Consider the following 26846-nt stretch of genomic DNA (forward strand, 5'->3'; position numbering starts at 1 on the left):
TTTTCACAGGGGTTCTTGGATGAGGGAAGAGATGAGGATCTGACTCCATGTTTCAGAAGGCTTGATTTATTATATTATGATATATAATTCATTAAAACGATACTAAAAGAATAGCAGAAAATGTTTCATCAGAAGGCTTAGGTAAGAAGAGCAAAGAAAGAAATTATAACAAAGGTTTGTGGCTCGAGCTCCATGTCCAAGCCAGCAGGGCTGTGATTGGCCATTAATTACAAACAACTACATGAGACTAATCACAGATCTACATGTTGCCTTCCACAGCAGCAGATAATCATTGTTTACATTTGGTTCCTGAGGTCTCTCAGCTTCTCAGGAGGAAAAATGTTAAAGAAAGGATTTTTCATAAAAGTTCTCTGTGACATAAGACCCTTCATGGCTGACAATCAATCAGACTCTGTCCCTACCCCCACCCCACCATTTCCCCATCCCAGCCCTGGCACTCAGGGCAGCCTTGTGCAAATCTGAGCTCCCTCCAGCCCAGGCTGCACCTGCAGCTTTCAGCTCCTTGGCTCCAGCTCCCACCTGCTTTCCTTGGAGAAGGAGTTGCCTGAGACACAGAGGGATGTTCATTTCTTGTCAGCCAACAAAGCCAAGGGAAGGCACAGCTCCATCATATGCCAAAATCATTCCTCTGCAAGGTATTAAATCCACTTTGCACAGCAGACATCTCAGAGCAATGGAAAACACCTTCTGTGCCCAGCACAGATCCCAACAGATCCTCCCGTGAAAACCCTCCCTGCCCCAATTCTGCCCAGATTTGCTCTTTGCTCACACGAGTCACACAGTGAAGTCAGGAGCTCCCTCCATACCCAGAGGGAGGAAAAGAGAGAAAGGAGATGAAGAGCTCCCCTGCACAGAGCCAAGGTCCAAGTGCCCCTGCAGTGGGAGCCACAAGTCATCAGGTTTGTGTCCTTTGGGCTCAGGGGCTGGTGATACTCAGAGACACAGAAAGGTTTCTTGCCAAAAAACAGAAGTTGAACATTTGAACAGTTTAATAACCATCACAGCTCTCCTCTCGGGCCTCTGGGATGTCCCAGCACCATCTGACATGTCCACCATTCCCCATGGATTGTCGTATAGCAAGAGTTTTGGACAAAGACATAAGAAATGGTAATTCTATGATAGATATAAACACAATTAGGATGCTGTCTAATGTGATATTTATTTAAACTTCAGAAAGATTTGACAACTCCCTGATGTTCAATGCATGAAACGAGTCAGTTGAAAGGTACTTGAATGACCAGAGAGCATCTGGATGAGAAAATCTGGGAGCGATGGAAAGGACATAGATGCAGCTGCTCTAAATGAAGAGATGTTCTTAAACAGGGCCATTTCAACAGGACAGCTGGAAACACCTGAAGGGAAGGGGTGATTCAATATTAGAGTGAATGTTTGTGGCAAAGGCAGAGGGGAAGATGAGTATTTCTTCTCCTGCCATCAGAAGAAGAATCCAGCACATCCAGGAAATTCCTGTTCCAGGAGAGAAAATGTTTACATTTCTCAAAAGTTCTCAAAAGAGCCAGAAAATAAAGATTTGCTTGCATATTATGAAACTAACAGGTATTAACACCTGTGCCCCTTTCCAGACATCAGCTGTCTGCCCATGAACAGGCAGTGCCACTTGTTCCCTGAGGTGCCCAGCTGGGATTGGATCTCTCTGAGAGCACCTGAAGGAGAGCAGAGCACTTTGCAAGCTGCAGGGCCCTGACAGCCCCGCAGGGCTCCTGTCCCATCAACATCTGCTCTGCTCCAGTCTGAAACAGGGCCCAGCATGGTGCCGGGATCATCAGAGAGCTGAGGTGTGTGCTGGAATTCAATGCCCTCCCCATCCCTCAGCAGCCCTGCATTTCCCTCCTGCAGCCTTGGTCTCCAGCACAGCCATGGAGGCTCTTTGGGCTCTGGACTGTTGCTGCAGCCCCCAAGGGCAGCTGAGCTCTGCCTTTGGCACAGTCAGGCCTGGCCAGCACAGGCCATGCTCAGCAATTGCTTCTGTGTGCCTGGCCTTGCTGTCAGCCCCGGCAGCGGCTGCGTGACCCCTTTGTGGCCCTGTGATGGCCCAGCCATGGTGGCCCAGCCCCTGTGCAGGCCCAGCCCAGGCCAGGAGAATTGCGGCTGGGAAAGGCCCCTGTGCCGTGGTGCCTACAGCAGCCTTGGGGCTCTGTGCCCTATGGCCTCCCTGCTGGGCAGCCTCTGCCAGCTCCTGCAGAGCCCCTGGCACCTGTGGGGCTGCACAGACAGCCCTGCCCCGGGCTCTGCCGGCCTCTGGGCCAGCAGAGACGCAGCCAGGGCCGGCCATGACCGGGAGCAGGCCCTGAGCCCCGCAGGAGGATGGAGCTGTGCCACAGCCAAACTCAGCCCAGGACAAAGCTGGACTCAGCAACCAGGGCTGCCAAGGGCTGGGCACAGAGGCTGGCGCTGACAAATGTCCTGGGGCCCCTCCCTGCTCTGTCCATGCCACCAAGGGCACAGAGGAGCCTCCTCTCTGGGCCACTTGCCTGTTTGCAATGCCTTGCACAGGTGCTGGCCCTGCCCCACAAGGCCTGGCCTGAGTCTTGCCCCTGCACGCTCAGCCAGGCTGAGATGGACACTGATGGTTTCTGGGCCAGGCTCTCTGAGCCCAGCCCAGCTCCCTGCAAGCTCTGCCAGCTGCCTTGAGTTCTGGACAGCACCAAGGGCCTCTCCCCAGCCCAGCCCAGCCCAGCCAGCTGTGGCCCCACAGCTCTGCTCAGGCCAGGCTGCTCTGGGCACTGGCCCATGGCCTCAGCCCCTGGCAAGGGCACAGCAGCAGCTGCAGCTGCCACAGGACTCAGCCCCAGCAGTGGGGGAAGGTGCTTGCCCAAGGCCAAAGGAGGCTCCCTGGCTGCCCTGCTCCCCTCGGGCTGAGATGATGAGAGCTCTGCAGCCCCTGCTGCCATCCCATCTGCCCAGGGCAGCACAAGAGCCGTGGCCTTGGGGCCCTCAAGAGCTGCTCCTGCCGCAGGCCCAGGGCCCATGCCAAAGCGGGGGCACCCACCAAGCTGTGCCCATTTCTGTTCATTGCTGCTCGGATGGGGATGGATCCTCAGCCACTTGGAGGTTGCTGATGAATTTACTTACTCCAGAGGTGTCTTCTTTCTGGATCTCTTCATTCAGTTCAGGAACTCAGTGAGAAAAGCTCATAAACATTAGTGAAAAAACACCCAAACAAGAAAAGCCCCTGAGAATAATTCTAAGTTTTAAATTCTTCTGTGCCTATTTAGAGAGATTTCTGAAGTTTACTGAAAGTGAATATACTATATCAAATAAAATGAACAAAGAATTTTTTTGTCCAGTTTTCTTTTCTGGTTTATAGATTGATACCAGCAATGTCAAATTGATGTTGATCCTCTGAACCTTCTAATGCAGACTGAATAAATATGAAAATCAAGACCCTTCATGGCTGACAATCAATCAGACTTTGTCCCTACCCCGTCCCCACCAGTTCCCTCATCCATCCCCTGGGATTTAAAGAAGCTGATGAATGGAGTCACATCCAGAGGTGTCCCCAGGGCTCAGAATTGTGGCCCGGTCAGTGAAATCTCTTTATTGCTGATCTGGACGAGGCCATCGAGGGCACTGTCAGTCAGTTCCCAATTGAGCCCAAGCTTCGTGGCAGTGTGGCTGTGCTGGAGGGTAGGAAGCTCTGCAGAGGGATCTGGCCAGGCTGGAGCCATCCATGGGCCCAGGACAATGGGATGAGGTTCACCAAGGCCAAGGGCCGGGTCCTGTCCTGGGCTCACTACGTGGTTCTGTGATAGATATAAATATAATTAAGTTCTTGGATCAGGATGCTCAACCTGGAGTAAGGTCAAAATAGCTCAAACAATTCCTGATTTGGAAAGCTGCCAGTGGTGGATGGAGAAGGGAGGTCAGGCTGCTCTTGGGGTTGTGGAAATGCTGAAAGCAGCCTGACTCATTTCATCTCCTCCTGTCCTGGCTGATCTCCCCTCTTTCCCCTTCCACCCACTGGCTTTTGTCTCCCACCAGGCCCCCTGGTGAAGAGCCTGGCTCTGTGCTCTCCATCCCCTCCTCGCTGGCACTGCCAGGCTGGGATGAGGAGCCCCTCAGCCTTCCCTGCTCTGGGATGGACAGGCCCAGCTCCTTCAGCCTCTGCTCACGGCCCAATGGCTCCAGTACCACCTTGGAGGCCCTTCCCAGACACTGCTCCAGCTGCCAGACATCTTTCCTGCCCTGGGGAACCCAAACCAGGCCACAGTGACCTGGATAACCCACGTCCTTGATGTCCTGGTCACACAGCCCTGGCCCCTTGTCCCCTGTCAGGCTCTGGGGTGCATCCTGTGGAACATCCATTGGTGGAGGCTGTGGCTCCAGGTGGGCCAGGGGGATCCCGGGGGACAGGGACCCTGCTGGGGTGAGGGGGAGCTGCGGAAGAGTGATCAACCCAGTGACCTGACGCAGCCCTGCTGGCATGTCACACAGCCCCTCTGGGATGTCACAGCCTGCTCTGTGATGTCACAGCCCCTTCTCTAATGTCACACAACTGGTCTCTGATATCACAGCCAACTCTGTGATGTCATATTCTGCTCTGTGACGTCAGATCTCTGCCATGTGGTGTCACAGTCTGCTCTGTGATGATGTCTATGATGTCATACCTGCTCAATAACCTTACATACTGCACTCTGTGATGTCAGAGCCCACTCTGTGACCTCATGCTACCAGATGATCAATTGTCTACACCAGGTGAGCTGACACCTGGAGCTTGTTCTCCAAAATTCCAGGCCTATGGAAACCACACAATGCCCATTTTGTGAGAAGGGGAACTGGAAGTTCAGCAGTCTCAGTGTCCTGCCAGGTCTGCCAGGCCCACGGGAACATTGGAGTCCATGACCACCAGGGACCACCAGAGAGACCCCCAGGACAGAAGAATGCATGCAAAAGGGGAGGGGAAATATGTTAATGATTTCAGGGAAATTATATCATACGTATGTTTAGTCCTGGACAATCAATGAATATGTGCAAAATACAGAATATAAACAGAATCATTCCTGTACTCACCATGCACAGCTTTGGGAGGAGCTATTCCCCATGCATCCAGCTGAATAAAGAATGCTGCTTTTTAATGCTGCATTGGTGTTAAGGAGTATTCTATTTTACTGAATTTTTGGTAACACTCCCACTGCCAAGGAAAGCTCTGCCTCCTGATGTTCAAAAAAGAGAAGGGCTGGTGGCAGATGTGGGGCTCAGAGGTTGCCTGGAGCACAGTGACCATGACATAATCAAGTTTTCAATGTTCTGGGAAAGAAGGAGGGGCAGCAACAAAACTTCTGGACTGGAATTAGGAAGGGCAGACTTTGGCCTATTCAGGATGCAGATTTGGGGAGTACTGAATCAGGCACTGATTTTTTTTAAGGAAAACATCCCTTAAAAACAAAGGGGTCCAGGAAGGATGGACACATTTCAAGATAGTAAACTTAAGGGGGAAGGAGCAGCCTGTCGCAGTGTGGCAAAAGATGAGCTAGTGAGGAAAATGACTGGCCTGGCTGGCCGTGGAGATTTTGTGGGAACTCAAGGGTAACAAGAGGTGCATCAACTTTGAACAGAAGGTCAAGCAGTTTAGGAAATGTTTAAGGATGTTGTGAAGTCGTGCAGAAAAAAAGTCAAGAGGTGAAAGCTCAAATAGAGTTTAACCTGACCACTTCCATGAAAAAAAAAATAGACAATGTTTCCACAATTAAATTAATTGAAAAACATGGGATAAGGAGAACCTCTACTCTTTATTGGATGCAGTGGGGAATATAGTAACTAAAGATAAGGAGAAGGCAGAGCTACTTAACATCTTGTTTCTCTCAATTTTCGATATTAGGGCAGGCTGTCCTCAGGACAAGTGCTCTGCTGAGCTGGTGGATGGGCACAGGGACCAGAACAGGCCCTGGAATCCAGGAGGAAGGCGTTGGTGACCTGCTGAGCCCCTCAGATGTTCACAGGTGTCTATGGGAGGAGATGGGATCCATCCCAGGGGGATGAGGGAGCTGTGGATGAGCTCCCCAAGCTGCTCTCCATCATTTACCATCAGTGCTGGCTCAGCAGGGATGTCCCAGAGGACTGGAGGTGCCAGTGTGAGCCCATCCCCAAGAAGGGCTGGAAGGAGGAGCTGGGGAACTCCAGGCCTGTCAGCCTGCCCTGGGTGCCCGGAAAGGTTATGGAACAGATCACCTTGAGTGCCATCACAGGGCACCCACAGGATGGCTGAGGGGTCAGAGCAAGCCAGCATGGATTCCAATGTCTGCATTGATGGCCTGGATGAGGGGATTGTGTCCAACATCAGCAAATCTGCAGATAACACTAAACTGGGGGTGAGTTTGGATCTGATAGAGGATGGAAGTAGGAGGGCTCTGCACAGGGCCCTGGACAGCCTGGATCCAGGGCCCAAATCCAATAAGGTGAGGTTTAACAAGCCCAAGTGTCAGGTCCTGCAATTTGGCCACAACAACCCCTGCAGCAATACAGGCTGGGGACAGAGTGGCTGGACAGCAGCCAGGCAGAAAGGGACCTGCAGGGACTGATGGACAGCAGGCTGGACATGAGGCAGCAGTGTGCCCAGGTGGCCAAGAAGGCCAATGGCTCCTGGGCTGGATCAGGAATGGTGTGGCCAGCAGGAGCAGGGCAGGGATTCTTTCCCTGTGCTGGGCACTGGTTGGGCAGCACCTCGAGTGCTGTGTCTAGTTCTGGGTCCCCTGGGGTGGGGAATTAGAAGAAATTTGTATCAGGAAGAGTAAAGAAAGCCAAGGTGAAGCAAGGGAAATGCTCAGGGCATTTTGGGAGTGGCTGCCAGGCAGCCCTGGCTCTGAGCAACAGCATCTGCTGTGGCACAGGAAACTCCCAGCTGACGGGAACAAACTTTCTGGCTGACTGCAGAGGCCCGGACAAAGCTGAGTGGTTTCCCTGGTGTCCCCCAGCCCTTGCTGGCCCCAGGCGCTGATGCCATTTGTACTCCCTCAGGTTCATGTCCCCACACCAACAGCATGGGGGTGCTCCCCCTGCTCTGTGCAATGCAAACAGAGGCTCCTCAGCCAGTGCTGCCGTGTCTTTGCCTGCAAGGATGGGGCACCTGTGTGAGCTGGGGGAGAGGCCAGGGCTGCAGAGGGGGGATGCTGTTGGCAGCTGCATGAGGACGCTCTAGGACGCTGCCCTGGGCTGTGCAGCGCACTGGGGATGGATCAGCCCCTGCTCTGCTGCTCCTTCCCGTCTGCCCCAGGGCCCTTGCAGAGAACCAGCTGTGTCTGTCCTCAGCTGCCATGGCAACCCTCAGGACAAAGCGGTGCCAGGGCTGCTCCAGGTACAATTCCAGTGACACTCGTTGGTGCCACCAGGTGCCATGGTAACGGCCACGGGGACCCGTTCCTTGGTTTGGTGCCATGGCAACTAATGCCCAGAGCCGTTGTGATGGTTGGTGGCCATGGAAAGCTGCCCTGGGCCCGTGCTCAGGGCTGGTGTCAGTGCCCAGAGCCAGGGGGGATCCCTTGCTGGGGGCTGTGCCATGGCCACCTGCCCTGTGCCGCGCTGGCCGCTCAGGCACCAGGAACCAGCAGCCACCGGCACTGCCAGGGCCAAAGGCCAGGTCAGCCAGACAGAAAGGGGTGGGGCTGGGGACTGTTTCCATGGCAACCGGCACTGGGGGGACACCTGAGTCACCTGGCCTGGCAGTTGCCATGGAAACCCCTGGCAGGCACTGAGGGCACAGCCCCTGGCACTGAGACACTGCTGGGCCGGGTGCTGAGCACAGGGCTGAGCACGCAGAGATGGTTTTGTTCTTGCTGAGCTGCAGCACAGCCAAGGCCTGTCCTGCCCCTCGTCCAGCCACGCTGGAGAGGGGCTGGGGCTGCGGGGGAGCTGGGCAGGGGACACAGCCAGGACAGGGGACCCCAGCTGACCCCGGGCATACCCCAGACCAGAGCACATCATGCTCAGGGTGTGAAGGGGGGAACAGGGAGGAAGGGGGGAATTTTGGAGGGAGGGCTTTTGCCTTCCCAGGGAACACTTAGGCAAGAGGGGGCCCTGTTTCACCAGTGGGCAGGGTCACTACCAAAGACACAGACACCAACTGAAGGAATTGTGTCATTTATATCATGCACAGCTGCAGAGATTTACAAAAGGATATGCTCAGCAAAGCACATCATCATTAGCAAAGAATTACAAAAGAAGCTCAGCAATCCATCATAACCTATCATTACATTTTGATGACCAATTCCTTGGTGAAACACCAGAGGTGTTTGTGGCAGACAAAGATTCTGGCTGACTATCAAGGTACACCTTACAGACATCAGCAGTACTTTAGTGACACTGTTCTTCATTCTTTTTTCTCAATCTCATTCCAATTAGGAACAAGAATTCTCTTGTCCATGGAGCTGGCACCTTTTTAATTCCAGAATAATGCCCCCAGGCCCTTTGCTGTTCAGCTTTACCATGCTGTCTGTGGCTAACAAGGCTTGGGGGGGCCCTTTCCCCTCTGGCTGGGTCCCAGTCCCTGAGGGGCACCCAGGCTCCTGGATGGAATTCCTGTGCAAGTCCCTCAGTGTCACAGCAGCCTTCACATGGAGCCCTGTGGATCTGAGCATGTTCCAAAGGGGCCCTTGGGGCAAACAGGGAGATCTGGTCTGGCAGGATGTGTAAAACAATATCCTGGCAGATCTACTTGTTCTCACACAGAATCCTTGGCTGCAGGGACACATTCCCATTGTTCCTGCCCAGGGTTCAGGACTCAGAGTTGTCTTTCCCAGGAGCTGCTCCTTCAGCTGCCTCGGGAGGGCCTTTTGGCCTCCAGACCCAGACTCTGGCTCCATTATTAGGACTGCTGGATCCAAACCCTTTATCTCCACAAACGGTGGTGACTGGAGGTGGATCTCCTGTTTTCACAATTGTTCTTAAAATTGCAAAATCAGTAATTGTGCTACCCTGTCATGGGGTTGAACAATCCAATCTTGTTTGTTATTGTTTACAGAATTACTGTAATTTCTCCTTGATATTCTGCATCATTTCCTCCTGCCATGACAGGAACACTTTGCAAGGCCAAGCTCCAAGGGAGCAGTTACCAAATCAAAGTGTCCTAGAGGAATCTGAATTCCTGTTTCAGTACTGATAGCTCACATTTGCTTTGAATTTTTCCTAAGGAATTCCAATGCATGAAGGCCCAGCCCTGCAGCCTCTGGGCTGGCCCTGCCAGGGGCCATCACAGCCAGAACAATTTCCCAGGCAGCCCAAGTCTCACTGCCCATGGCTGGATTTGCAAACTGGGGGCAGCCGTGCACAGCCAGGGGGTTCCATTTCCCCAGTGGGCCATTGTGAAGGGCATGGAGCACATCTGGGAGATGGGTTCTCCATGGACAAAGGTTCCCATCTCCTCATTTTTCCAACTGCTCTTTTAACAACCCCTTCACCCGTGCAACCAATCCTGCAGCTTGTGCATAATCTGGTACATGAAAAACCCTGCAGGCAAAATCACTGTATTTCTCACAGGAACAGACAAAGCATTCTGCATCACAGTATCAGCAAACCCTGTAAAAATTGCCAATTTCCTCTCTTTCTCCCTTTTTCATTGTATACAATCTCAAAAAGTTGACCACTGACATGAGGGTCCTTGCCAATCCTGTTCTGTAGGGTATTTAGTGTTACATCCCTGAGCAGCCAAAGCTACCAAATTAGTATTGTCAGCACTATTTCACAATATTATTATTTTAAATATAGATACACATATAGATATACATATAGACAGATAGATACACATATATATATATAAATATATATATAAAGACATATATATTAATGCCTTCTTATTCTATAAATACATATATTGTTATTTATTATATTGATATTTCACTTGTACAAATGCATCTGAGCTCAAGATTTAAACCTTCTTCTCTTGCTCCATGTGGGAGCATTCCAACAATAATTGCTCCTTCTGAAGCTGCTGTTTCCTATGTACTCACAACAAATTCATCTTTGTCTGCCCAAACCCACAAGGTCCTTCCCTTTTCCATGTGCAATTTTTGGATGCATTTGAAGCCATCCAGGGGTGCAGCTTCTTTTACCCGACTGCGCCACTGTTCCCACAGGGCTCTGACCTCAGCCCACTCCAGAGCCAGGGAACTCCAGGGAAGGGCTTCCCAGCTGGGAATTTCTGATGGGACTGATTCCTCACATTGACACTGAACAAGTGACATTTTGTTGGGATCTGGCCAGACTATGCCAGTTTTGTTTTACCAGTGGCCAAAGTCAGCACCAAAGACACAGACTCCAACTGAAGGAATCAGTGTCATTTCCTGCAGTTCAGAGCAGCAAAAGGAGCAGCTCAGCAATGCACCCAACCATCCCCACCAAAGATTGCCTGCCGTGATTAAGAAAGATCCAGCAGCATTTACCCTCAGCCTTTACCATCCCCCAGACCCACACAGCAGCTGGGGAAGCTGTCACAGCCAAGGGCTGCAGAGCCACTCCTGGGCACTGGGAATTCCTGCAGGTGCCTCCAGCCCCAGGTGAGGCTCCAACCCCGCTGGGAGAGGGCCCAGCTCTGACAGTGCTGAATGAACAAACTGACAGCACTGCTAGTGTGGCAACATCTGCTTTCATCCTCCTCTTGGGTCCCTCCCAAAGCCTGGCTAGGCTCAAGGAGGAACCAAGGGAGCTGACTTTGACCATACAGCCCCAAACAAGGCCAGATGTCAGATTTCATGGCCTTGTCTGGCTTCTAAATACACAAAGGTCAATCCATGTTTCACTAATGAGTGGCTACATCTATCTCAGTGCTAAAAACCATGCACATTTCATTAGGGAGCAGATACAAAGATAACCTTTGCTTGGAAGGTTCATCCAGAGGCCACCTTTGGCTCAGGGCCTGCTGTCCAGGCCTCACTCAGGGCTGGTGTCCAGGCCTTGGCACTTCAGGGATGTGGTTTAGTGCTGGGCTTGGCACTGCTGGGAGAGCGGCTGCACTGGGTGAGCTCAGAGGGCTTTTCCAATAGAAAGGATTCTGTGATTCCATTATTCTATCCACTGCATTCAGCTGGGGATATTTTAGCAGCATTCCTTTGCTCCAAAAGTTCCCTCTTGCCCAGCTCCTGTGGCCTGAGGCTTCAGCTCCTTCAGCTCCTGGTGCTGAGCTGCTCATGCTGAACGAGATGGCTTGGAGAGAAGAACACAGTCCATGCAATCCCTTCTGGGACACGGAGAGGGGAGGCTGTGCAAACAGGAGCATTGTTTGCTGTGGCCTCCTCTCTGCCCTTCACGCCTTTCACTGCTTTGAACCAGCCAAGAGCTTTCTCCAAGAGTGCAATGGAGCAGCTGTTCCTGCTCCCTGGCCTGGCTCTCTCCAGTCTCTGCCCTTGCCTGGTTCTGTCCCTCTTGCTGTGTCCTCTGTTCCCCCAGGGCTCGCTGGCTGCTGCCCAGGACTGTGGCACTGGCACAGATCCAGTGCTCCAGAGCCTCCTTTCTGTGCCCTTGGGGCTGCCTGGGCACAGCAGCCTTTTCCATCTGGAAGCTCCCCATGGACAGGGAGTGCACAGCTCCGTTCCCTGCACAGCCTCCAGGAGCCCAGGGCTGCCATCTCCAGTCCCTGCTGCCACTGGGGGCTCCCAGGTGCCTCAGGCTGCTGTGACACCGCTGCACACGGGAGGGAAGAGGGGCAGGGGCTGTGCTCAAAGTCAGCTCCATGTGCTGCTGCTGCTGCTGCTGTGGGGTCATTTGTGCAGCCCTGTCTGCCCAGAGTCAGGGATCAGATCCTGCCAGTCTCTTCCAGCCCTGGCTGCTCAGAGTTTGGGCCTTGGAGCCTCAGGTGGCCAAAGGCAGCTGCTGCTGGTCCCTCTGTGTGCCCGTGTTCAGCAGTGCTGCTCCATCAGTCTGTGCCCAGCAACGGGGAAAAGCCTCAGCCCTGCAGGGCCAGGAGCTGCCGGGCTCTGCCTGAGCAGCTCAGCCAGCAGGAAGGGAGCTGCTCCACACGGGAACCAGGAGCAAAGGACATTTCTTCTGTAGGACATGTTTTCTATTTAGAGGGAAAAAAAGGAAAAAGGAAAAAAAAATAGGTAAATTGTAAAAGATAAGAATAAAATCCAAGTGTTAGTGAAAACACATAACATGTCAGTGAAAAAAACAAAACATAAATGCAAAGTTACATTATTTGCATTAAGAGGTAAATGATCTTTTTAAAAAGAGAACTCAGTCATTTACATTGTAAATGTGCTGATGGCATGGATCCATCTTACTGATCTCAGCAGCCTCTTAAAAGATTTTGGGCTTTGTTTCCAACACTGGTATTTGAAATTGTGGTGGAAGCAAGAGGAAATTGCTTTGTGCCCTTCCAGCTCCAAGCAGGACTGGGAATGGAAACTCTGTCAAAGCCCAAATCCTTTAGAAGATGACCTTCCTTCTCAGCCTGGGAATGAGCTGCACATTCCCTTTGAAACTGTCAGGGATTTCTTAGAGTCACAAAGTCCCACTTACGGCTTTTTGCTCTGGTTTGGAAGTGCAGAAGGGCAATTCTCCATCCATTAGCTCCAGACTGCACGGCCTCAGGAGCACGGCCCACTCGCCAGCTTTGGTGCACTCGTGGCACTGCCAGAGGAGGAACAAAGTGCAATTGCACAATTCCAGCCAATCAAGAAGGAAGAATGGGACAGACAAAACACCCTGTGCAGATCCAGGCATTCAGCCGGGACTGTGGAGAGTTTGGGTCCTTGCCAATTGGATGTGTGTCCCCAGCTGCAATCTCTGGGCCTGCAGCAGAGTCTCACTCACCTGCCAAAGCAGAAAGCTCAGGCGCTGTGCTCGCAACGGGCTCGTCTGATGCAAAGCTGTCAGAGCAATGTGAGGGCAGAGCCAGCCCAGCTGGGCCCAGGGCTGAGCCCAGCAGAGCCCTGGCAGAGCCCAGAGCAGCCTCAGCACCCGCAGAGCCCGGCTGCAAGGAGAGAAAGCAGAAACCGCCCGTCAGCTGAGGGCTCCTGTGCCCTTGTGCCAAGGCCTGCGGTGCCCAGGCCATGCTGGCTGTGCCCAGAGCTGTTCCCAGAGCTGCCCATCCCTGCTGCCTTTGGCACAGAGCAGGAGGGCAGCACATGTGCCCAGCCTGCAGCCAGCCACGGCACATCCAGCCCTCAGCAGCTGCCCAGAGCAGGATGCTCCTGTGCTCGCTGCCATCTCCCAAAAGCTCTGATCCCACCCTGCCAAGCACACAGGGACCCACCTCACACCACCCACGGCTGGAAGAAAAGCTGCTCCCAAACCATGGCCTCAGCCTTCTCCAAGGGCACGGCCCATCCACGCCACAGCTGCTCCCAAGCACTTCCCCATCCAGACTGGACCACCTGGAACGCTTCCTCTGGAATAACAAAAAACACATTATTGAAAAGAGTTTAGAGACAGAAAGGGAAAACAAGAAAAATGCTAAAAACTCTTATCTCTGTCAGGGCCTTGAGGAAGGCCCAGCCCCTGCATGCCAAGGAAAAACCCACCCACTGGTGAGGGAAGCCCACACTTTCTCTCTTCCCCCCTGCACTGCCCCCCAAAATCACGGTGACCCCGAAGCAAACAAGGGCAGTGGAGCAGCCCAGCCCTTCCTTGCCTGCACAGCAAAGCAGCAGTGCACATGTTCTGGAGCCCCACCTCTGCTCCCACCATGGGGTTTTGTTTGTGTTGGGCTGGCTGCCCCAGCCCCAGCCTGGGTCACGGTGGGTGCTGGGGGCTGTTGGTAGGGCCAGGAGCCCACTCCCATTTCGTACCCACCCCAGCCCATCCTCCCAGCCCTGCCAAAAGCAGCTGGGCAGCGACTGAAGAATGAGCTGCATCTGCCCCAGCAAAGGGGGAGCCTTTGGCTCCCCGTGATGCTGGGCAATGCCCAAATCTGGCAGAATTTCCCTGGGTGGGGACTCATCTGCAAATTCCCTGTGGAGTTTGGCTTTGAAGAAGGTGCCAGAATCAAAGTGCATCACCTTCAGCCTCCCGTGGCCAGGCTGAGGAAGAGCTTGTCATCCCTGATGTCACCCTCGCTGTCTCCAGCAGCAGCAGCAGCAGCAGCAGCATCCCCACCCGGTACAGCTTCTCCAGGGGCTCCTTCCTTGGGGGCAGACCAGGCTCTCAGGGCTCTGCCCAGTGCCCCAGCTGTCAGGGAACCAGGACACGCAAAACCAGCTGGGATGGCGGCCACCAGTGCTGGGCAGAGCAGCTCAGCTCCAGCACAAGGGCTGTGTGTTCCCATCCCATGACCCTGGTGCAGTGACACTGGCAGCACAAAAAGCTCTGGGTTCCTTTGCTTCTGACTGCCAAGGCATATGTGGAGCAGGAACTTACCAGGGCTCTGGATCAAAGTGTGCCTGTGGCTCTCTCCCTTCTTCTATGGCAGAGGAATATCCCACATCCAAGGATGACAGAACAGGTCTTCCAGTGCGGGTCTGTCCAAGGAGTTCATGGATAAACACCACCTGATCAGGTCTTTGCACTCTGGGGAGAGAAAGCAGAAACTGATGGTCAGACAGAGAAGGCTCCTGTCTGCTTTGCCTCACTATTCCCATGCCCAGGCCATGCTGGATGTGCTCAGAGCTGGGCCTAAACTTTCCCATCAATTCCCTGTTTTGGAGGAGAGTAGGACATGTGCCACCTCCTCAGCAGCTGCCAGAGCGGGATGCCCACAACCCCGCTGCTGGCTCCCAGCACTGGCATTCCCCCCGTGCCCAGAGAAGAGGATCCACCTTGAGAGAGCCGTTGTGGCAGCGGGAGCTGGCCCCAGCTGAGGTTCTGGCCCCTCCTGAAAGGGTGCTCCCCGCAGACCATCTGGTGCAGCAGGATGCCCAGGGACCAGATGGTAGCTGGCTCGCCGTGGTACCAGCCAAAGTCATTCCATTCTGGGGGGCTGTACGACAGTGTTCCTATGGAATACAGATGGAGTTCATCAGGGGGATGCTGCTGCTCCCAGAGCCTGGCCCCAGCATCCCTGGGTGTGCGGGGGCTGCATCAGGGGCACACAGGGTGACCACTGCCCTCTCGCCAGCACCTGGGACTTGTGCACAAAGTTAGGGTTGGAAAAGAAGCCTCTGGTGCTGGAAGAGGGCAGCCCTGGCTAGGCCCGACCATGACATGCAAAGGAAAAACCCACTCCATGCTGGGGAAAAAACCTGCCCTTATACTCCCTGCCTGCATTGCCCCAAAAATATAATGAAACAAGGCAAACAGGGCGAGTGGAGCAGTCCAAGCCCTTCCTCTCATCTGCACACCAAAGTGGCTGGGGCACAGATTCCAGCCCCCCTCTCTGCTACCCCCACCCACGGGGGTTTTGGTCGGGCTGGCTGCCCCAGCACAGCCCCAGTCCTGGGCAGAGTGGCTGGCAAAGGCTGCCAGCAGGGCTGGAAGATGGCTGCCCACCCAGCCCCGCTCTAAAGCAACTCAGCTGAAGATTCAGTGCCCTGACTGGCAGCAAAAGGGAGAACTCCCGCTGCCACAGCCAGCTTGGGCTGGGAGATGTTGGGCCATGAGATGCCAGCAGCGGGAGCACAGCCCTGTGTAGGCTCACCTGCAAAGTGAGTGTAGACTGTGTCCTGCAGGTAGGTGCCACAGCCAAAGTCAATCAGTTTGGCCTGCCCGGTGTCCAGGTCAACCAGGATGTTCTCTGGCTTGATGTCCCTGTGCAGGACCCCACAGCTGGTGCAGTGCCGCACGGCCTCCAGCACCTGGCGGAACAGCTCCCGCGCCTCCTCCTCAGGCAGGAACCGCCGTGCCCGAATGAAACGCTGCAGGTCCTGACACTGCTCTGGCCGCTCCAGCACCATCACGATGCAGTTGGGGAGCTCGGGCCACTCCAGCAGCTGGACCACACCGGGGAAGCCAGTGGACACCTTGGCCAGCAGCACGATCTCCAGGGGTGTGCTGGTGCCGTCGGGCTGCGGGAGGAGCACGATGCCGTCAGTGGGGCCGATGCCGTGCCAGGCCTGGGGAAGCCCTCAGCCAGCCCGGGATGCTCTGCGCCCTGCACTGGCCCCACTTCTGCTCTCCCTCGGGGCGTCCTGGCGGCTCCCACCGTGCCAGGCCCCGGCTCATCCCCGGCCGGCAGCCCCGGCTGCTGGCCCCGCTCACTCACCAGCTCGCCCCAGTGCCGGACGCGGTTCCGTCGCACCCTTTTGATGGCCACCTGCAAGCCAAGGGCAGCAGCGGGGTGAGCTCGCCGCCTGCACTGCGAGCCCCATCCTCCGCCCTCCGCCCTCCTCCTCCTCCATCCCCTCCTCCTGCGCCCGCCGCCGGCCCCGCCGCTCACCGGGGCACCGTCCGAGAGCCTCGTGGCCGCGAAGACTCTGCCGAAGCCGCCGCGCCCCAGCAGCGATCCCAGCCGGTACCGCTCCTGCAGGGCCTCCTGCGCCGTCCCTGCAGGCGGGACGTGGCTGTCAGCGCTCGGCCCGGGGCCAGCAACGACCCCAGAGCGCCCCTCACCCGCCCCGGGCCGGCCATGCCCAGGCGTTCGCTCCCGGGAACGCGGCACGGGAGGCTCGGGGCCGGCGGCCGCGCTGCCGAGCGGCGGAGCTCGGGCCGGGGAAGCCGCAGCGGAGGCGGCGGGAGCGGCCGCGCCGCGTGTGTGCTCCGCGGGCCCCGGGAGGAGCCGGGGCCGGAGCTGGGGTCGGGGCCGGGGCCGGGGCCGGGGCCGGGCCAGGCGGAGGCAAAAGGCGGCGATGCCGCCCCCACCCCAGGCACTGATGCCCGCCCAGCAGCGCCACCGCCAGTACAGCCAGAGCCGGGCGGAGGCGAGACCGCGGCGGGACGGCCGGGGCCGGGCACTGGGCAGCCCCGCCCGGGGCCGGGGGCGGGCCGGAGGCATGGCCCAGCCCTGCAGGGGAGAGGGAGGCGGGGAGAGGAGAGGGATGCCGGGCAAGGGACCCCGAGAGAAGGGTGCCCGAAAGCGGGAAAGGGAGAGAGAGAGGAAGATAGAGAGAAGAGAAAGAAAGAGAGTAATCAAAATATCTCTTTGCTGCCGCCGCTTCTGCTGCCGCCGCTTCTGCTGCCGCCGCTGCTGCTGCCGCCGCTGCAACTGAAGCGCCGGGGCCGTTCGTCCCCGTGTCCATTCCCCGCTCGCCCCACGAGCCCCACGTTCGAGCCCCGCGCGCCCCGGGGACAGCCCCTCCGTCTGCCCAAACACGGGAACTTTGCAATGCTGAGCCCAGATGCAGAGCCCTGACTCCTGCACTCTGGCACAGCGATGCCCTCGCTTGCTGCTGTGCATTGTCCTTGCTGAGCGTCAAACACTGTCGGGCCACCTTCCCTTGGGGTAGGATTCCTACCTGAGCCCAGCACTGCACTGACACCTCCAGTGTTGCTTTCCTGTAAAAACAGGGGAAGGAAAACTGTGTGTGGCTCATGGTATTTTAGAGCATCTAAAAATCACTAAGTCACCAATTTTAGAGGTGACGTGCATCTGGAATTATTGGGATGGAGAAGCAGTGCAACATGGAAAAGGGGACTATAGAAATAAACAGAGGAAAACATCTTGGATTGTTTCTTTCATTTTCATTTCACTTCTGGAAAGCTATTAAAGTTTTCCAGGAATCTTCTCCTGTCCGCTCTTCCCAAGAACCTCTCATGGAGAACAAAGTCAAGCTTCTGTCACAAGATTGCCACCAGCTGCAGCTTCTCTTGGCTTTCCACACTGCGCAGTGTGTGCAGCAGGACTTTTGCAGCAAAGCAGTGTGAGATGCAAAGCTGTGTTTCATGTCAGGTACAAACAGGCGATGTGTGTATTTGTGAATGCAAAATGTGTGGACCCCGACAATGGGAGAGCTGTGAATTCTAATAATAACTGAGGAAAATAAAGCATGGAAAAAGGCCTTTGAACTTATCTTTTGTTTGCAATTAACCCTGGTTGATTTAAGAGCATTGGAATTAAGGTGTTAAAGATGTTGCTTTTTGCTTGCATTTAATCAATAAAAAGCTCTGCAATAATAACCTTTTGAAGTGTAATTTTAGAATATTACTTTTATCCTTGAAACTATAGCTTTGGAATATATATAAAGGAAATATGCTTATCTCACGCCTTATTGAAGCAGAGAAAAACAGCTTGAGAAAGGAAGATGAACATCACCTCAAGGATTTATGGTTTCGACCGTGGGAAGCTAGACATCACTGTTATGAGATTTAGAGTCTCTGCAGTTATAAGGTGGACACATCTGGGAAGCTGGACTTCACCAGATGGGATTCGTCTTTCTTCTTTTGGAAACTGGACCGTCACCATCTGAGAATACTCATTTGAGATACATCCTGAGAAATTAAAATCACAATAGTGTATAGAATTTTGATGTAGTAATTTGGAATAAAAATTGCTGATGAGTAAAGGTTGGAAATAAAAATTGCTGAAAAAAACCTGATGAGTACCCCTATAAATACCTGTAACCTTCAATTATCGGTGTGCAGTTTGAGGGAAAACTTCCCCCACTGTACACAGAGCTGTATTGCTCATACTTTACCATATTAAATAATAAATTGATTGCTGCTTGAATATTGGCCTAGTGAAGCTTCTTATTCATAACAGTGCTGAGCAACCACATCACAGACTTCCCTCTCCAGCTTATGTGAAAGGGGCTCATGAGTAACACCCCTGAGCATAGGGAAAGCCTGGGAACCCCCTGGCAAAGCCACCGCACCTGCTGTGTCCTGGTCCTTGGGCCCCACAGGGACAAGAGGCGATGACTGACTGGGAGCCAGGTCAACACCACTCCCCCCTGCACCCCCTGCAGCACCGGCAGAGCCAGAGGAGGCCGCTCCACGACCCAGCAGATGCCATGAAGAGACAGGCTCAGTCATCTCGTCAATCTTAGTTTTGGCTTCTCGCCAGAAACGCTCAGGGTTCCTCAGACACACAGTCACCTGGCACGAGGGAAGCGTCCACAATATCAAAGAGGAGGGGCCACGGCCCCGGGAACCCACTGGCCTCTCACCGGCCATGTCGGCATTCACGCTAAAGGTAAATACCTCAGCGTCCTGTCATGCCACAGTCCTTGCAGGGGCGCCTTGGTGGGCACAGGTTCCAGCATGGTCTGCAAACCCACTGCGGACTGGGACGATGTGATGGTGGTCACAGTGGTTTTCAGGATGAGAGAGAGACGAGAATGTTGACTCCATGATCAGAAGGCTTGATTTATTATTTTATTATATATATACTACATTATAACTAAACTAAAAAGAAATAGAAAGCAAAAGGTTTCTCAGAAGGCTTAGCTAAGAATAGAATCGAAAGGAATGAATAACAAAGATCTGTGTCTCGGCAGAGAGCGAGACCCACCTCTGCCGTGAGTGGTCAGTAAATCCAAACATCCACAGGAGACCAATCACGTATCCACCTGTTGCATTGCACAGCAGCAGATAACCATTGTTTACACTTTGTTTCTGAAAGGTCTCAGCTTCAGCAGGAAAAATCCTAATGAAAGGATTTTAATGAAAAGATGTCTGCAACAGGACGAGACTGGCGTGGGGCCCTATCCCCGACACGGAGGAGGGGAGGGGTGCCGAGAAAGGTGCAGCCCGTGGAGCCGCATCACTGCAGAGCGGCACAAGGGAGCCTGGCACAGCCAAATCCACCCTGGGGGAACCATCACCATCCCCCAGTGGGACCCATCCCCTAGCACACTGTCCCAGGGTGGGGAGAGAGCTCCACATCACACAGAAACTCAAACTCCCCCTTGCCCATGTCCGAGACAGAAGGGCTCCATTGGGAACTCCGAGGGGTACGAGAACCAGACTCCCGCCAAAGATCCTCACACTTTTTCCACTGCACCAGCAGCAATCCCACGTCTACGGTGCAATCATCAAAGAGAGCCTCCATGCGGCGGACCCCCACAAGAGACCACTCCTCCTTGGAGAACACCTTCCCAGAGTCCGAAAAGAGCCCTCGCTCTCGGGCCCACAGAAACAATCGCTCAAAATCATACCAGGAAATAGAAACCTGTTTCCACTCCAGGACCCCCTCCAGAGGTCCAAAATGAGGAAATCCTTCTCGAAACCCACAGAGGTTGCCATCACCCCAAGAACAGCGGGCAAAGCACCAAAGAGGGGGGACAATACCGGCAATCCAGACTCTGTCTCAGCCTAGGCTGCAGTACACTTTGGCAGTCACCAGGATGTCACTAGAGGACAGGAAAGAACAGAAGCGCACACCGCTGTTCTCAAGGTCAAAGAAAAAATGTGAAGTTTATATTCTGACTCCAACATTTATAGTTTTCCAAAAGTGACAGTGGATCGGAAGGTGACAGTGCCACCTCTCCAATGATACTGGTCAAACCAACAGCCCTTCAACTCTCTCGTCCTCCATAAAGGAATGCAAAACAGTGAGTTATTTATAGAAAGTGTGTAAGAAAGTTCACTACAAGAATGTCAACATCAGAAGGCTTGAAAATCTTAAAAAATCAGGATGACACAAGTCTGGCTAGGCTTGGCCTCTTGTGACTGCCTCTCTGGTGACTGCCCCTGCACCACTGGGGCTCACTTGTTTCCTTCCTATGAGACCATTGTGACACTGCGGAGCATTGTGGAAACAATGGACCATGGTGACACTGCAGGCCCTTGTGGAACCTGTTACACTGTAGGCCCTTAAGGAACCAAGAGGAACATTGTGACCCTGCAGGGTATCGTGGATCCCAGGGGCCAACAGTGACACTGTGGGGCCTTGTGGAACCAAGGATATCTTTGTGGGTCTGTTGGGCTGCATGGTCCCAAGGGGCCAGTGTGAAGCAGCAGGGCTTTGTGGAACCAAGAGGCCATTGCTGCATTTCAGGGCCTCGTGGAGCCAAAGGGCCATTGTGATCCTGCAGGGCACCATGGATCCATGGAGAGACCTGTGGCATTGCAAGGCCCCATGGAATCAGGGAGACAATTGTGACCCTGCAGGGCCTTATGGAAGGAAGGGGCCATTGTGACACTATGGGAAGTTGTGGAACCAAGGGAATCATTGTTGCACTACTGGACCCCAATGGAACCAAGGTGCCATTGGACACAGTGAGGCTTCATGGAAACCAAAGTCCATTATGGCACTGTGGTGCCTTGTGCTTGTGGAACCATGGAGACCATTAGGATCCTTAAGGACTTGTGTAACCAAGGAGCTATTATGACACCTCAGGGCATCATGGAAGCAAGAGAAACATTGCGGCACTGCAAGGCCTTATACAAGCAAGGAGCCATTGTGACACTGCAGGGCCCTGTGGAACCAAGGCAACATGAAATAGGTGTGGCTGCCTTGGCCTCCCAGGGTTCACCTGACAGGTCTGGCTGACCTTGGAATGTGGAAGGCCACTCCCATCTGCCCCTGAAACACTGAGGCTCTGCACTTTCTTTCTTATGGAAAAGAACTGTCCATCTTTTCCTGTCATCCGTGGCCAAAATTAGTATTCCACCTCCAAATTTCTGTGTATCCAAGGATTGCTCCCAGACAAAAGCTCCCAGGACAGACAAGTCTGGCTGGTCTTTGACTCCTGAGGGGCAGCACTCACCTGTTTTCCAAACACTGGAAAGGGCTCTGTGCTTTTCTTTTTATTAAAAAAAACCCCATCCCTCTTCTCCAGGCACAAATGTTTTAAATTAGGACTCCACATTCATCATTTCAAAAATCCAAGAGTTGCTCCAAGCAAACCTGCCAGGACAGACAGGTCAGGCTTGCCTTGGCATCTGGTGATTGCTGTTCATCAGCTCCTGAAACATGAGGGCTGCGTGGTTTCCTTCCTATGGAGACCAATGTGACGCTTGGGAGCCTTGTAAAATGAAGGGGCCATTGTGACACTGCCAAGCACCATGGATCCAAGGGACCATTGTGATACTGTGGAGCCTTGTGGAACCCAGGACATCTTTGTGGCTCTGTTGGGCCACACGGTCCCAAGGGACCAGAGCAAAACAGCGGTGTGTGAGTTAGCCCAGCTGTAACTCAGTCAGACAGATTTTACCTCGGAAGTACTGGGCTTGAGTTTCAAGCCCTGGGAATCATTTGTTTACCTTAAGGTGAGTTAGAGAGTTCCCCCATGAGCCTTTAGTGTTGTTATGCTAAGTTGTCCAAGTTCTCCTCCCCTACTGGTTACTTGTGTCCCCTATATGGTTATTGTTCTAGAGTGTTCTACGCTCGAGTGTATATATTGTTGCTTCGCCTTTATCTCAGGTCTTTGAATCCCACCCCTTGCACTGCGCTTGACTTCTCCATGTTAATTGTTTTTCACCTGTTACTAAAGTTCTTTTTGGGCAAACTCATTGATCCTGCTTGTAGGATCATCAGGGGCTTGGACGGTTGGGACGGATGGAGACCAGAGATCTCTGAAGCCAGGTCTTGGAACTTGTGGTTTATTGCAAAGGGTGTGGGTGCAGGGACCTTGTTTGGAGCTGCCAGCCACAGCTCAGAGCAGGCCCAAAAGAGGAGATCGAAAGAGACGCCCAAAATGGATGCCCAAAAGAGGAGGGGAGTTTCAATTACTATACAATAAATCTTCTTCTGTACTGTATATTCTAATTTTCACTAACCAATATAGTACAAGAGACAAATCTTATAGCATTTACATACAGCCTAAAAGAATCATTACATTACCATACTGTGCTACATTTTAAACCCTGAAAACAACTCTTTGGACTCCTTCTGACAAGCTAGTACAGTCTGCTCTGACACTTGGACTTGTCTGCAAGCAGAGGGTATTGTTTCATCAAAAGAAGACTACCTTCAGCCGGGCATACCATTGTTTTCCACTATTACAGTAACTAAGGCTTGGTATCTCAAAGCTTGCTTTCATTTCAATCTCACTTATAGTTTCCATATTCTCAAAATCTTTTGCCAGGCAATCATATTTAGAAGGCTTTCATGTTTCATCTTCCCCAGCATCTGCTTCTTTTCATTTTCACCATCCTTGCCCTAAAGTTTGGGAACCAGAAAGGTTTGTGACAGCCACCCTCATTGTGACCTTTGGCACCCGAACAGGGACCCTGACATTCAGTCATGTCAGCTGGGGTTAGCTGATGGATAGACCAGTGCTCCTCGGGATTTTGGTTTTTTGCTGGGCTGGCACATTCATCATTGCTTTGAGGGACCTTGGCCAGGATCTCCAGGGACAGTGATGGTTGCACCTATGTAGGATTGCAGGTGGGTTTGGGGAAAGGCAGAAGAATTATTGCCCATTTTGCCACTGTGTTTTTACAATATGAATCAACATTCCTTAACTGATTTGGGGTGTTCCAGTGGCTCTTCCACCTAAGGCCGAGAAAGAGAAAAATGGGCAGCTGGAAGTCCAAAGTAGAAAGGTGTGTATATGGATGCTTTAAGTTAATTCTCACTGATCATGACCAAGTATCTTCAAAGAACAAAAAAAAATCAATTGTGAGGTGGATCATTAAAAATTTTCCAGATGCCCGTGAGCCTGACCGTCCTCCCTCCACCTTGTCTCCTCCGCTTCCTGCTACCACAACCTTCTATTCTGCCCTGAATGAACCTCCAGACGTCACGCGCCCACTGTCAATCATTCCACCTTCAGCCTGGGCCATGCCTCCAGAAGACCAGCCCTGAAGTCTGCCATCCTAAATCAAGGCCCTTCCTCCCCAACACCTGACAAAATGGCAGCGTCATATTCATCACCCTCCGGCAACAATATAACCCTATGCTCAAGGTACCAAGCCCAATGGTCCCACTATTTCTAATCCAAATAATTCTCCTCCAAGTTATTCTTCCTCCCGAGAAGACAGTTTGGATTCCCCAGAACCATCCCACCCGTCAACCCCAGAAGATCCCCAGGAAAGGATCTGGAAAGAATCAGTTAAGGAAGGAGACTGGCAAATAGTCTCAAAACTCCTTGTGGCCCCTGTATGTTATGAAAGAAGAGGGCCGAATCCCAGGTAACAGCCATTGGTTTCTGGGGAAATAAGGGAGCTGTGTCGGGCAGGTAAAGACCATAGGAAGGACTTACCTTGTTTTAATGGACTAATGAGGGCCATGGTTAAATCACATGTCTTAACCCCCTATGATTTAAAATATATTATGACCATGTTGTTCTCACCTACAAAATACAACCTGTGGGAAGAGGGATGGAAGTGTTTGCTGAATCAATTAATAGCAGATTATGCTAATAATGAGGCAAGGGCGGAATTGACAATCAACCATCTAGCTGGAGAAGGACAACACAGCCTACCAGACGATCAACCAGTAGGTATCGCCAGAGAAGTATTGAATGATACCAAAGAGATGGCTTTGAAAGCTTTAATCCAGGTATCGGATGGTAGCACCCCCAATTTGGACTACCTTGGGTGGCTGCAGCTAAAGCTTTAGGACAAGCAGACCATCTTGGGTGCCTGTCAAGTAAGCAAACCAATGCTACCTCCCTCACATTGAGTGGCGTGCTCTCAGAGACAGAGACCTTTAGACATGCCACCTTGCAAAAGAGCGATAAAGTTTTTATTCTGGGCACATGGGCATGGCTGTGTAGACTCTGAGGGCATGTTTTGCATGAACCTCTCCAGCCAAGCGAGTCAATCCACAAGAGCATTCAGGTACTGAAGAAAGGGTTCAAGAAGCTTCAAGTGGAAAACAAAGACTGGGTCAATGAACTCTTCCAATCCAAGGGACTAAAGGGTTGGATGATATCTAGCTAAAACAGGACTATTCATTCTCTTAGTGGTTGCTGTTGTATTGTTAATTGTCCCATGTTTGTTTGGATGCTTTTAGAAAGTCTTACAAAATTCTTTCAGTTCCATCTTTATTGTAAAACAGAAAGGGACGAAGATACCCAACACAGGCTCCTCATGGACTCCTTGGAAAAGAGAATTGGAAGCCAGGATGGCACAAAAGCCTCTCAGACACTCAGTTTGGGAAGGAAACACCTTAAAAGTACCTACAAGTATTCTTAAATCCATAAAGTACCTTAAAAATCTTGAGTATCTTTAGGCATTAATGAGCCCTGCTAAATTTCAGTACAAAGCTCTCAAGGGACTCGTTAAAATAGATAATTGGGGGCATGATTGCACAAAACTCTCACAGAGTCTGTATCAAAAGTGAAACACCAAGTACCTTAAAATAACTGAAGTACCATGAAGTATTAATGACCTCCACTGAGTGTTGTTACTGACAAAGCCTCTCCAGGGAATAATTACTGCAGATAATTGGAGGTCATGATTGCACAAACCTCTCAGAGACTCCAAGGCAAAAGCCAAACTCAAAGTCCTTTCAAAAACCTGCAATCCCTTCAGGGAGCATTAAAGACTCCCCAGGGCCATTCCTGAGTAAGGCTCCCAAGGGACTCCTTCCAGCAGATTCTTGAGGCCACTGGGATGTCGGCTAGTGGGGGATGCTGAGGGCAGGACAAGGGGCTGACATTGCCCAGCCTGGCTGGGGCTGTGCCAGGAGGCCCCAGGGCCTCAGGACAAGGTGTCTCCTCACAGCCCTTGGTGGCACAGACCCTGCTGTGCCCCAGGGCACCAAGACTTGGCTTCTCTTTGTCCCCACCTGTCATCATTGCCTCCAGTTCTCTGCTCTACCTGGGGACACTTTTTCAGTTGTGTCCCTCAGTGGGACCCATTAAAAGTCCAAGAAACTTTGGAGTTGGATTCTGACTTGGAGTTCTGGAGAGGTTTCTTCAGTTCCTTATCAGTGCCTGATGTTCAGGGCCTGAGCACAAAGCCCCACAGGCTCATTAAAGTCCTTGTGCTGTGTCTGTGCTGCTGAGCTGGGCTGGGCTCCTGGCACAGAGGCAGCTCCTGGTAACCAAGAGGAGCTTCAAAAGCACATTTCTCTTGATGAGCAGCTCTTCTGCCAGCCCAGCAGGGCTGGGGCATTGCCTGCAGCCACCCTGGGCACAGCACAGAGGCACAGAGAGCTTCAATCAGTCAGGGCTGGGAAGGTGCTGAGAAGTGCCTGGGGCAGAATCAATGCCAGCCCTTGGCACAGGAACCTCTGGCTGCAGCACAATGCAGCTGCAGCTCTTGGAGCCATCTCCTAACGCTGGAACATCCCAATGCCTACAGACCCTTTGTGTACATTCTCTGATTGTCTCTTGTGCAGAGCAGCCAGGGGTGCCCAGGACTGTCGTGCAGAGCAGGGTCCTGCAGCCCAGGGTGCAGTGCTGGATCAGGGACTCTGCTGCAGTCCAGGGACAGCTCTCAGCCAGCCCTGGCAGCTGCTCCCGGCACTGGGGGACAAGATCTGGGTGGGACAAACAGCTGGTAAGTCTTGGATGTGTTATCCTTGTGTGGTGGTGATGCTGCATTGTTCAGCACTGGTCCCAGCATGGCACTTAACTCCACAACATGTCCAAGTAGATTATACAGGGAGCACAGTGAGGAAGGGGTTTCATAAAAGGGGAAAACCTGCTTTATTAATCTAATGCTCTAGGTTGCCTGTATGTGAAATAGCACATAGATATTTTTAATATCAGAATGATACTAAAAAAAAACCAAACAAAATCTCCCAGATATGAATAAACTAGGCAGCGCAGAAATCAGCCAAGCACCATTTAGAGGCAGCATCAGTGTTGCTTTTTCAGCCTCCTCAGGGTTCCTCTGACGTTGCCATCAGAGTCTGCAGAGCCAGAGCTGCCCCTGGGCAGTGCCTGAGCTGGGAGGGGTCTGCAGGGCAGAGCTGAGCCCCCAGGGCTGGGCTGGGCTCTGGCAGCACTGGCAGGGCCCAGCTCTGGGCACAGAGAAGCAGCTGCTGGCAGGGACAGCTCCAGGCAGCAGAGCCCTGGGCAGGCAGTGGGAGGAAAGTGCCCCCAAGCTGTGCTGGGATATTTAAAGTCCTCTCCAAACCCAACTATGCCATGATTACTTTTTTACAGATCCCCATGCCAAGGCACAGTTAATGCCCAACAGCAGCTCCATCAGTCACTTCCTCCTGC

The 26846-nt window shown here is 52.8% G+C and overlaps 1 protein-coding gene across 1 annotated transcript; it reads right to left on the minus strand.

The window, feature by feature from the left end:
• Window positions 1-14368: 14368 nt before the first annotated feature.
• LOC131096361 (serine/threonine-protein kinase pim-1-like) lies at window positions 14369-18951 on the minus strand. The gene is made up of 6 exons (XM_058044701.1): window positions 18934-18951; window positions 16280-16843; window positions 16106-16156; window positions 15542-15908; window positions 14724-14900; window positions 14369-14475 (listed from the first exon to the last, which is right to left on the minus strand). The coding sequence occupies exons 1-6, from the start codon at window positions 18949-18951 to the stop codon at window positions 14369-14371; spliced, it is 1284 nt and encodes a 427-aa protein (XP_057900684.1).
• Window positions 18952-26846: the final 7895 nt, after the last annotated feature.

Source organism: Melospiza georgiana, unplaced genomic scaffold (assembly GCF_028018845.1).
Source record: "Melospiza georgiana isolate bMelGeo1 unplaced genomic scaffold, bMelGeo1.pri scaffold_29, whole genome shotgun sequence".
NCBI classification, from domain to species: Eukaryota; Metazoa; Chordata; class Aves; order Passeriformes; family Passerellidae; genus Melospiza; species Melospiza georgiana.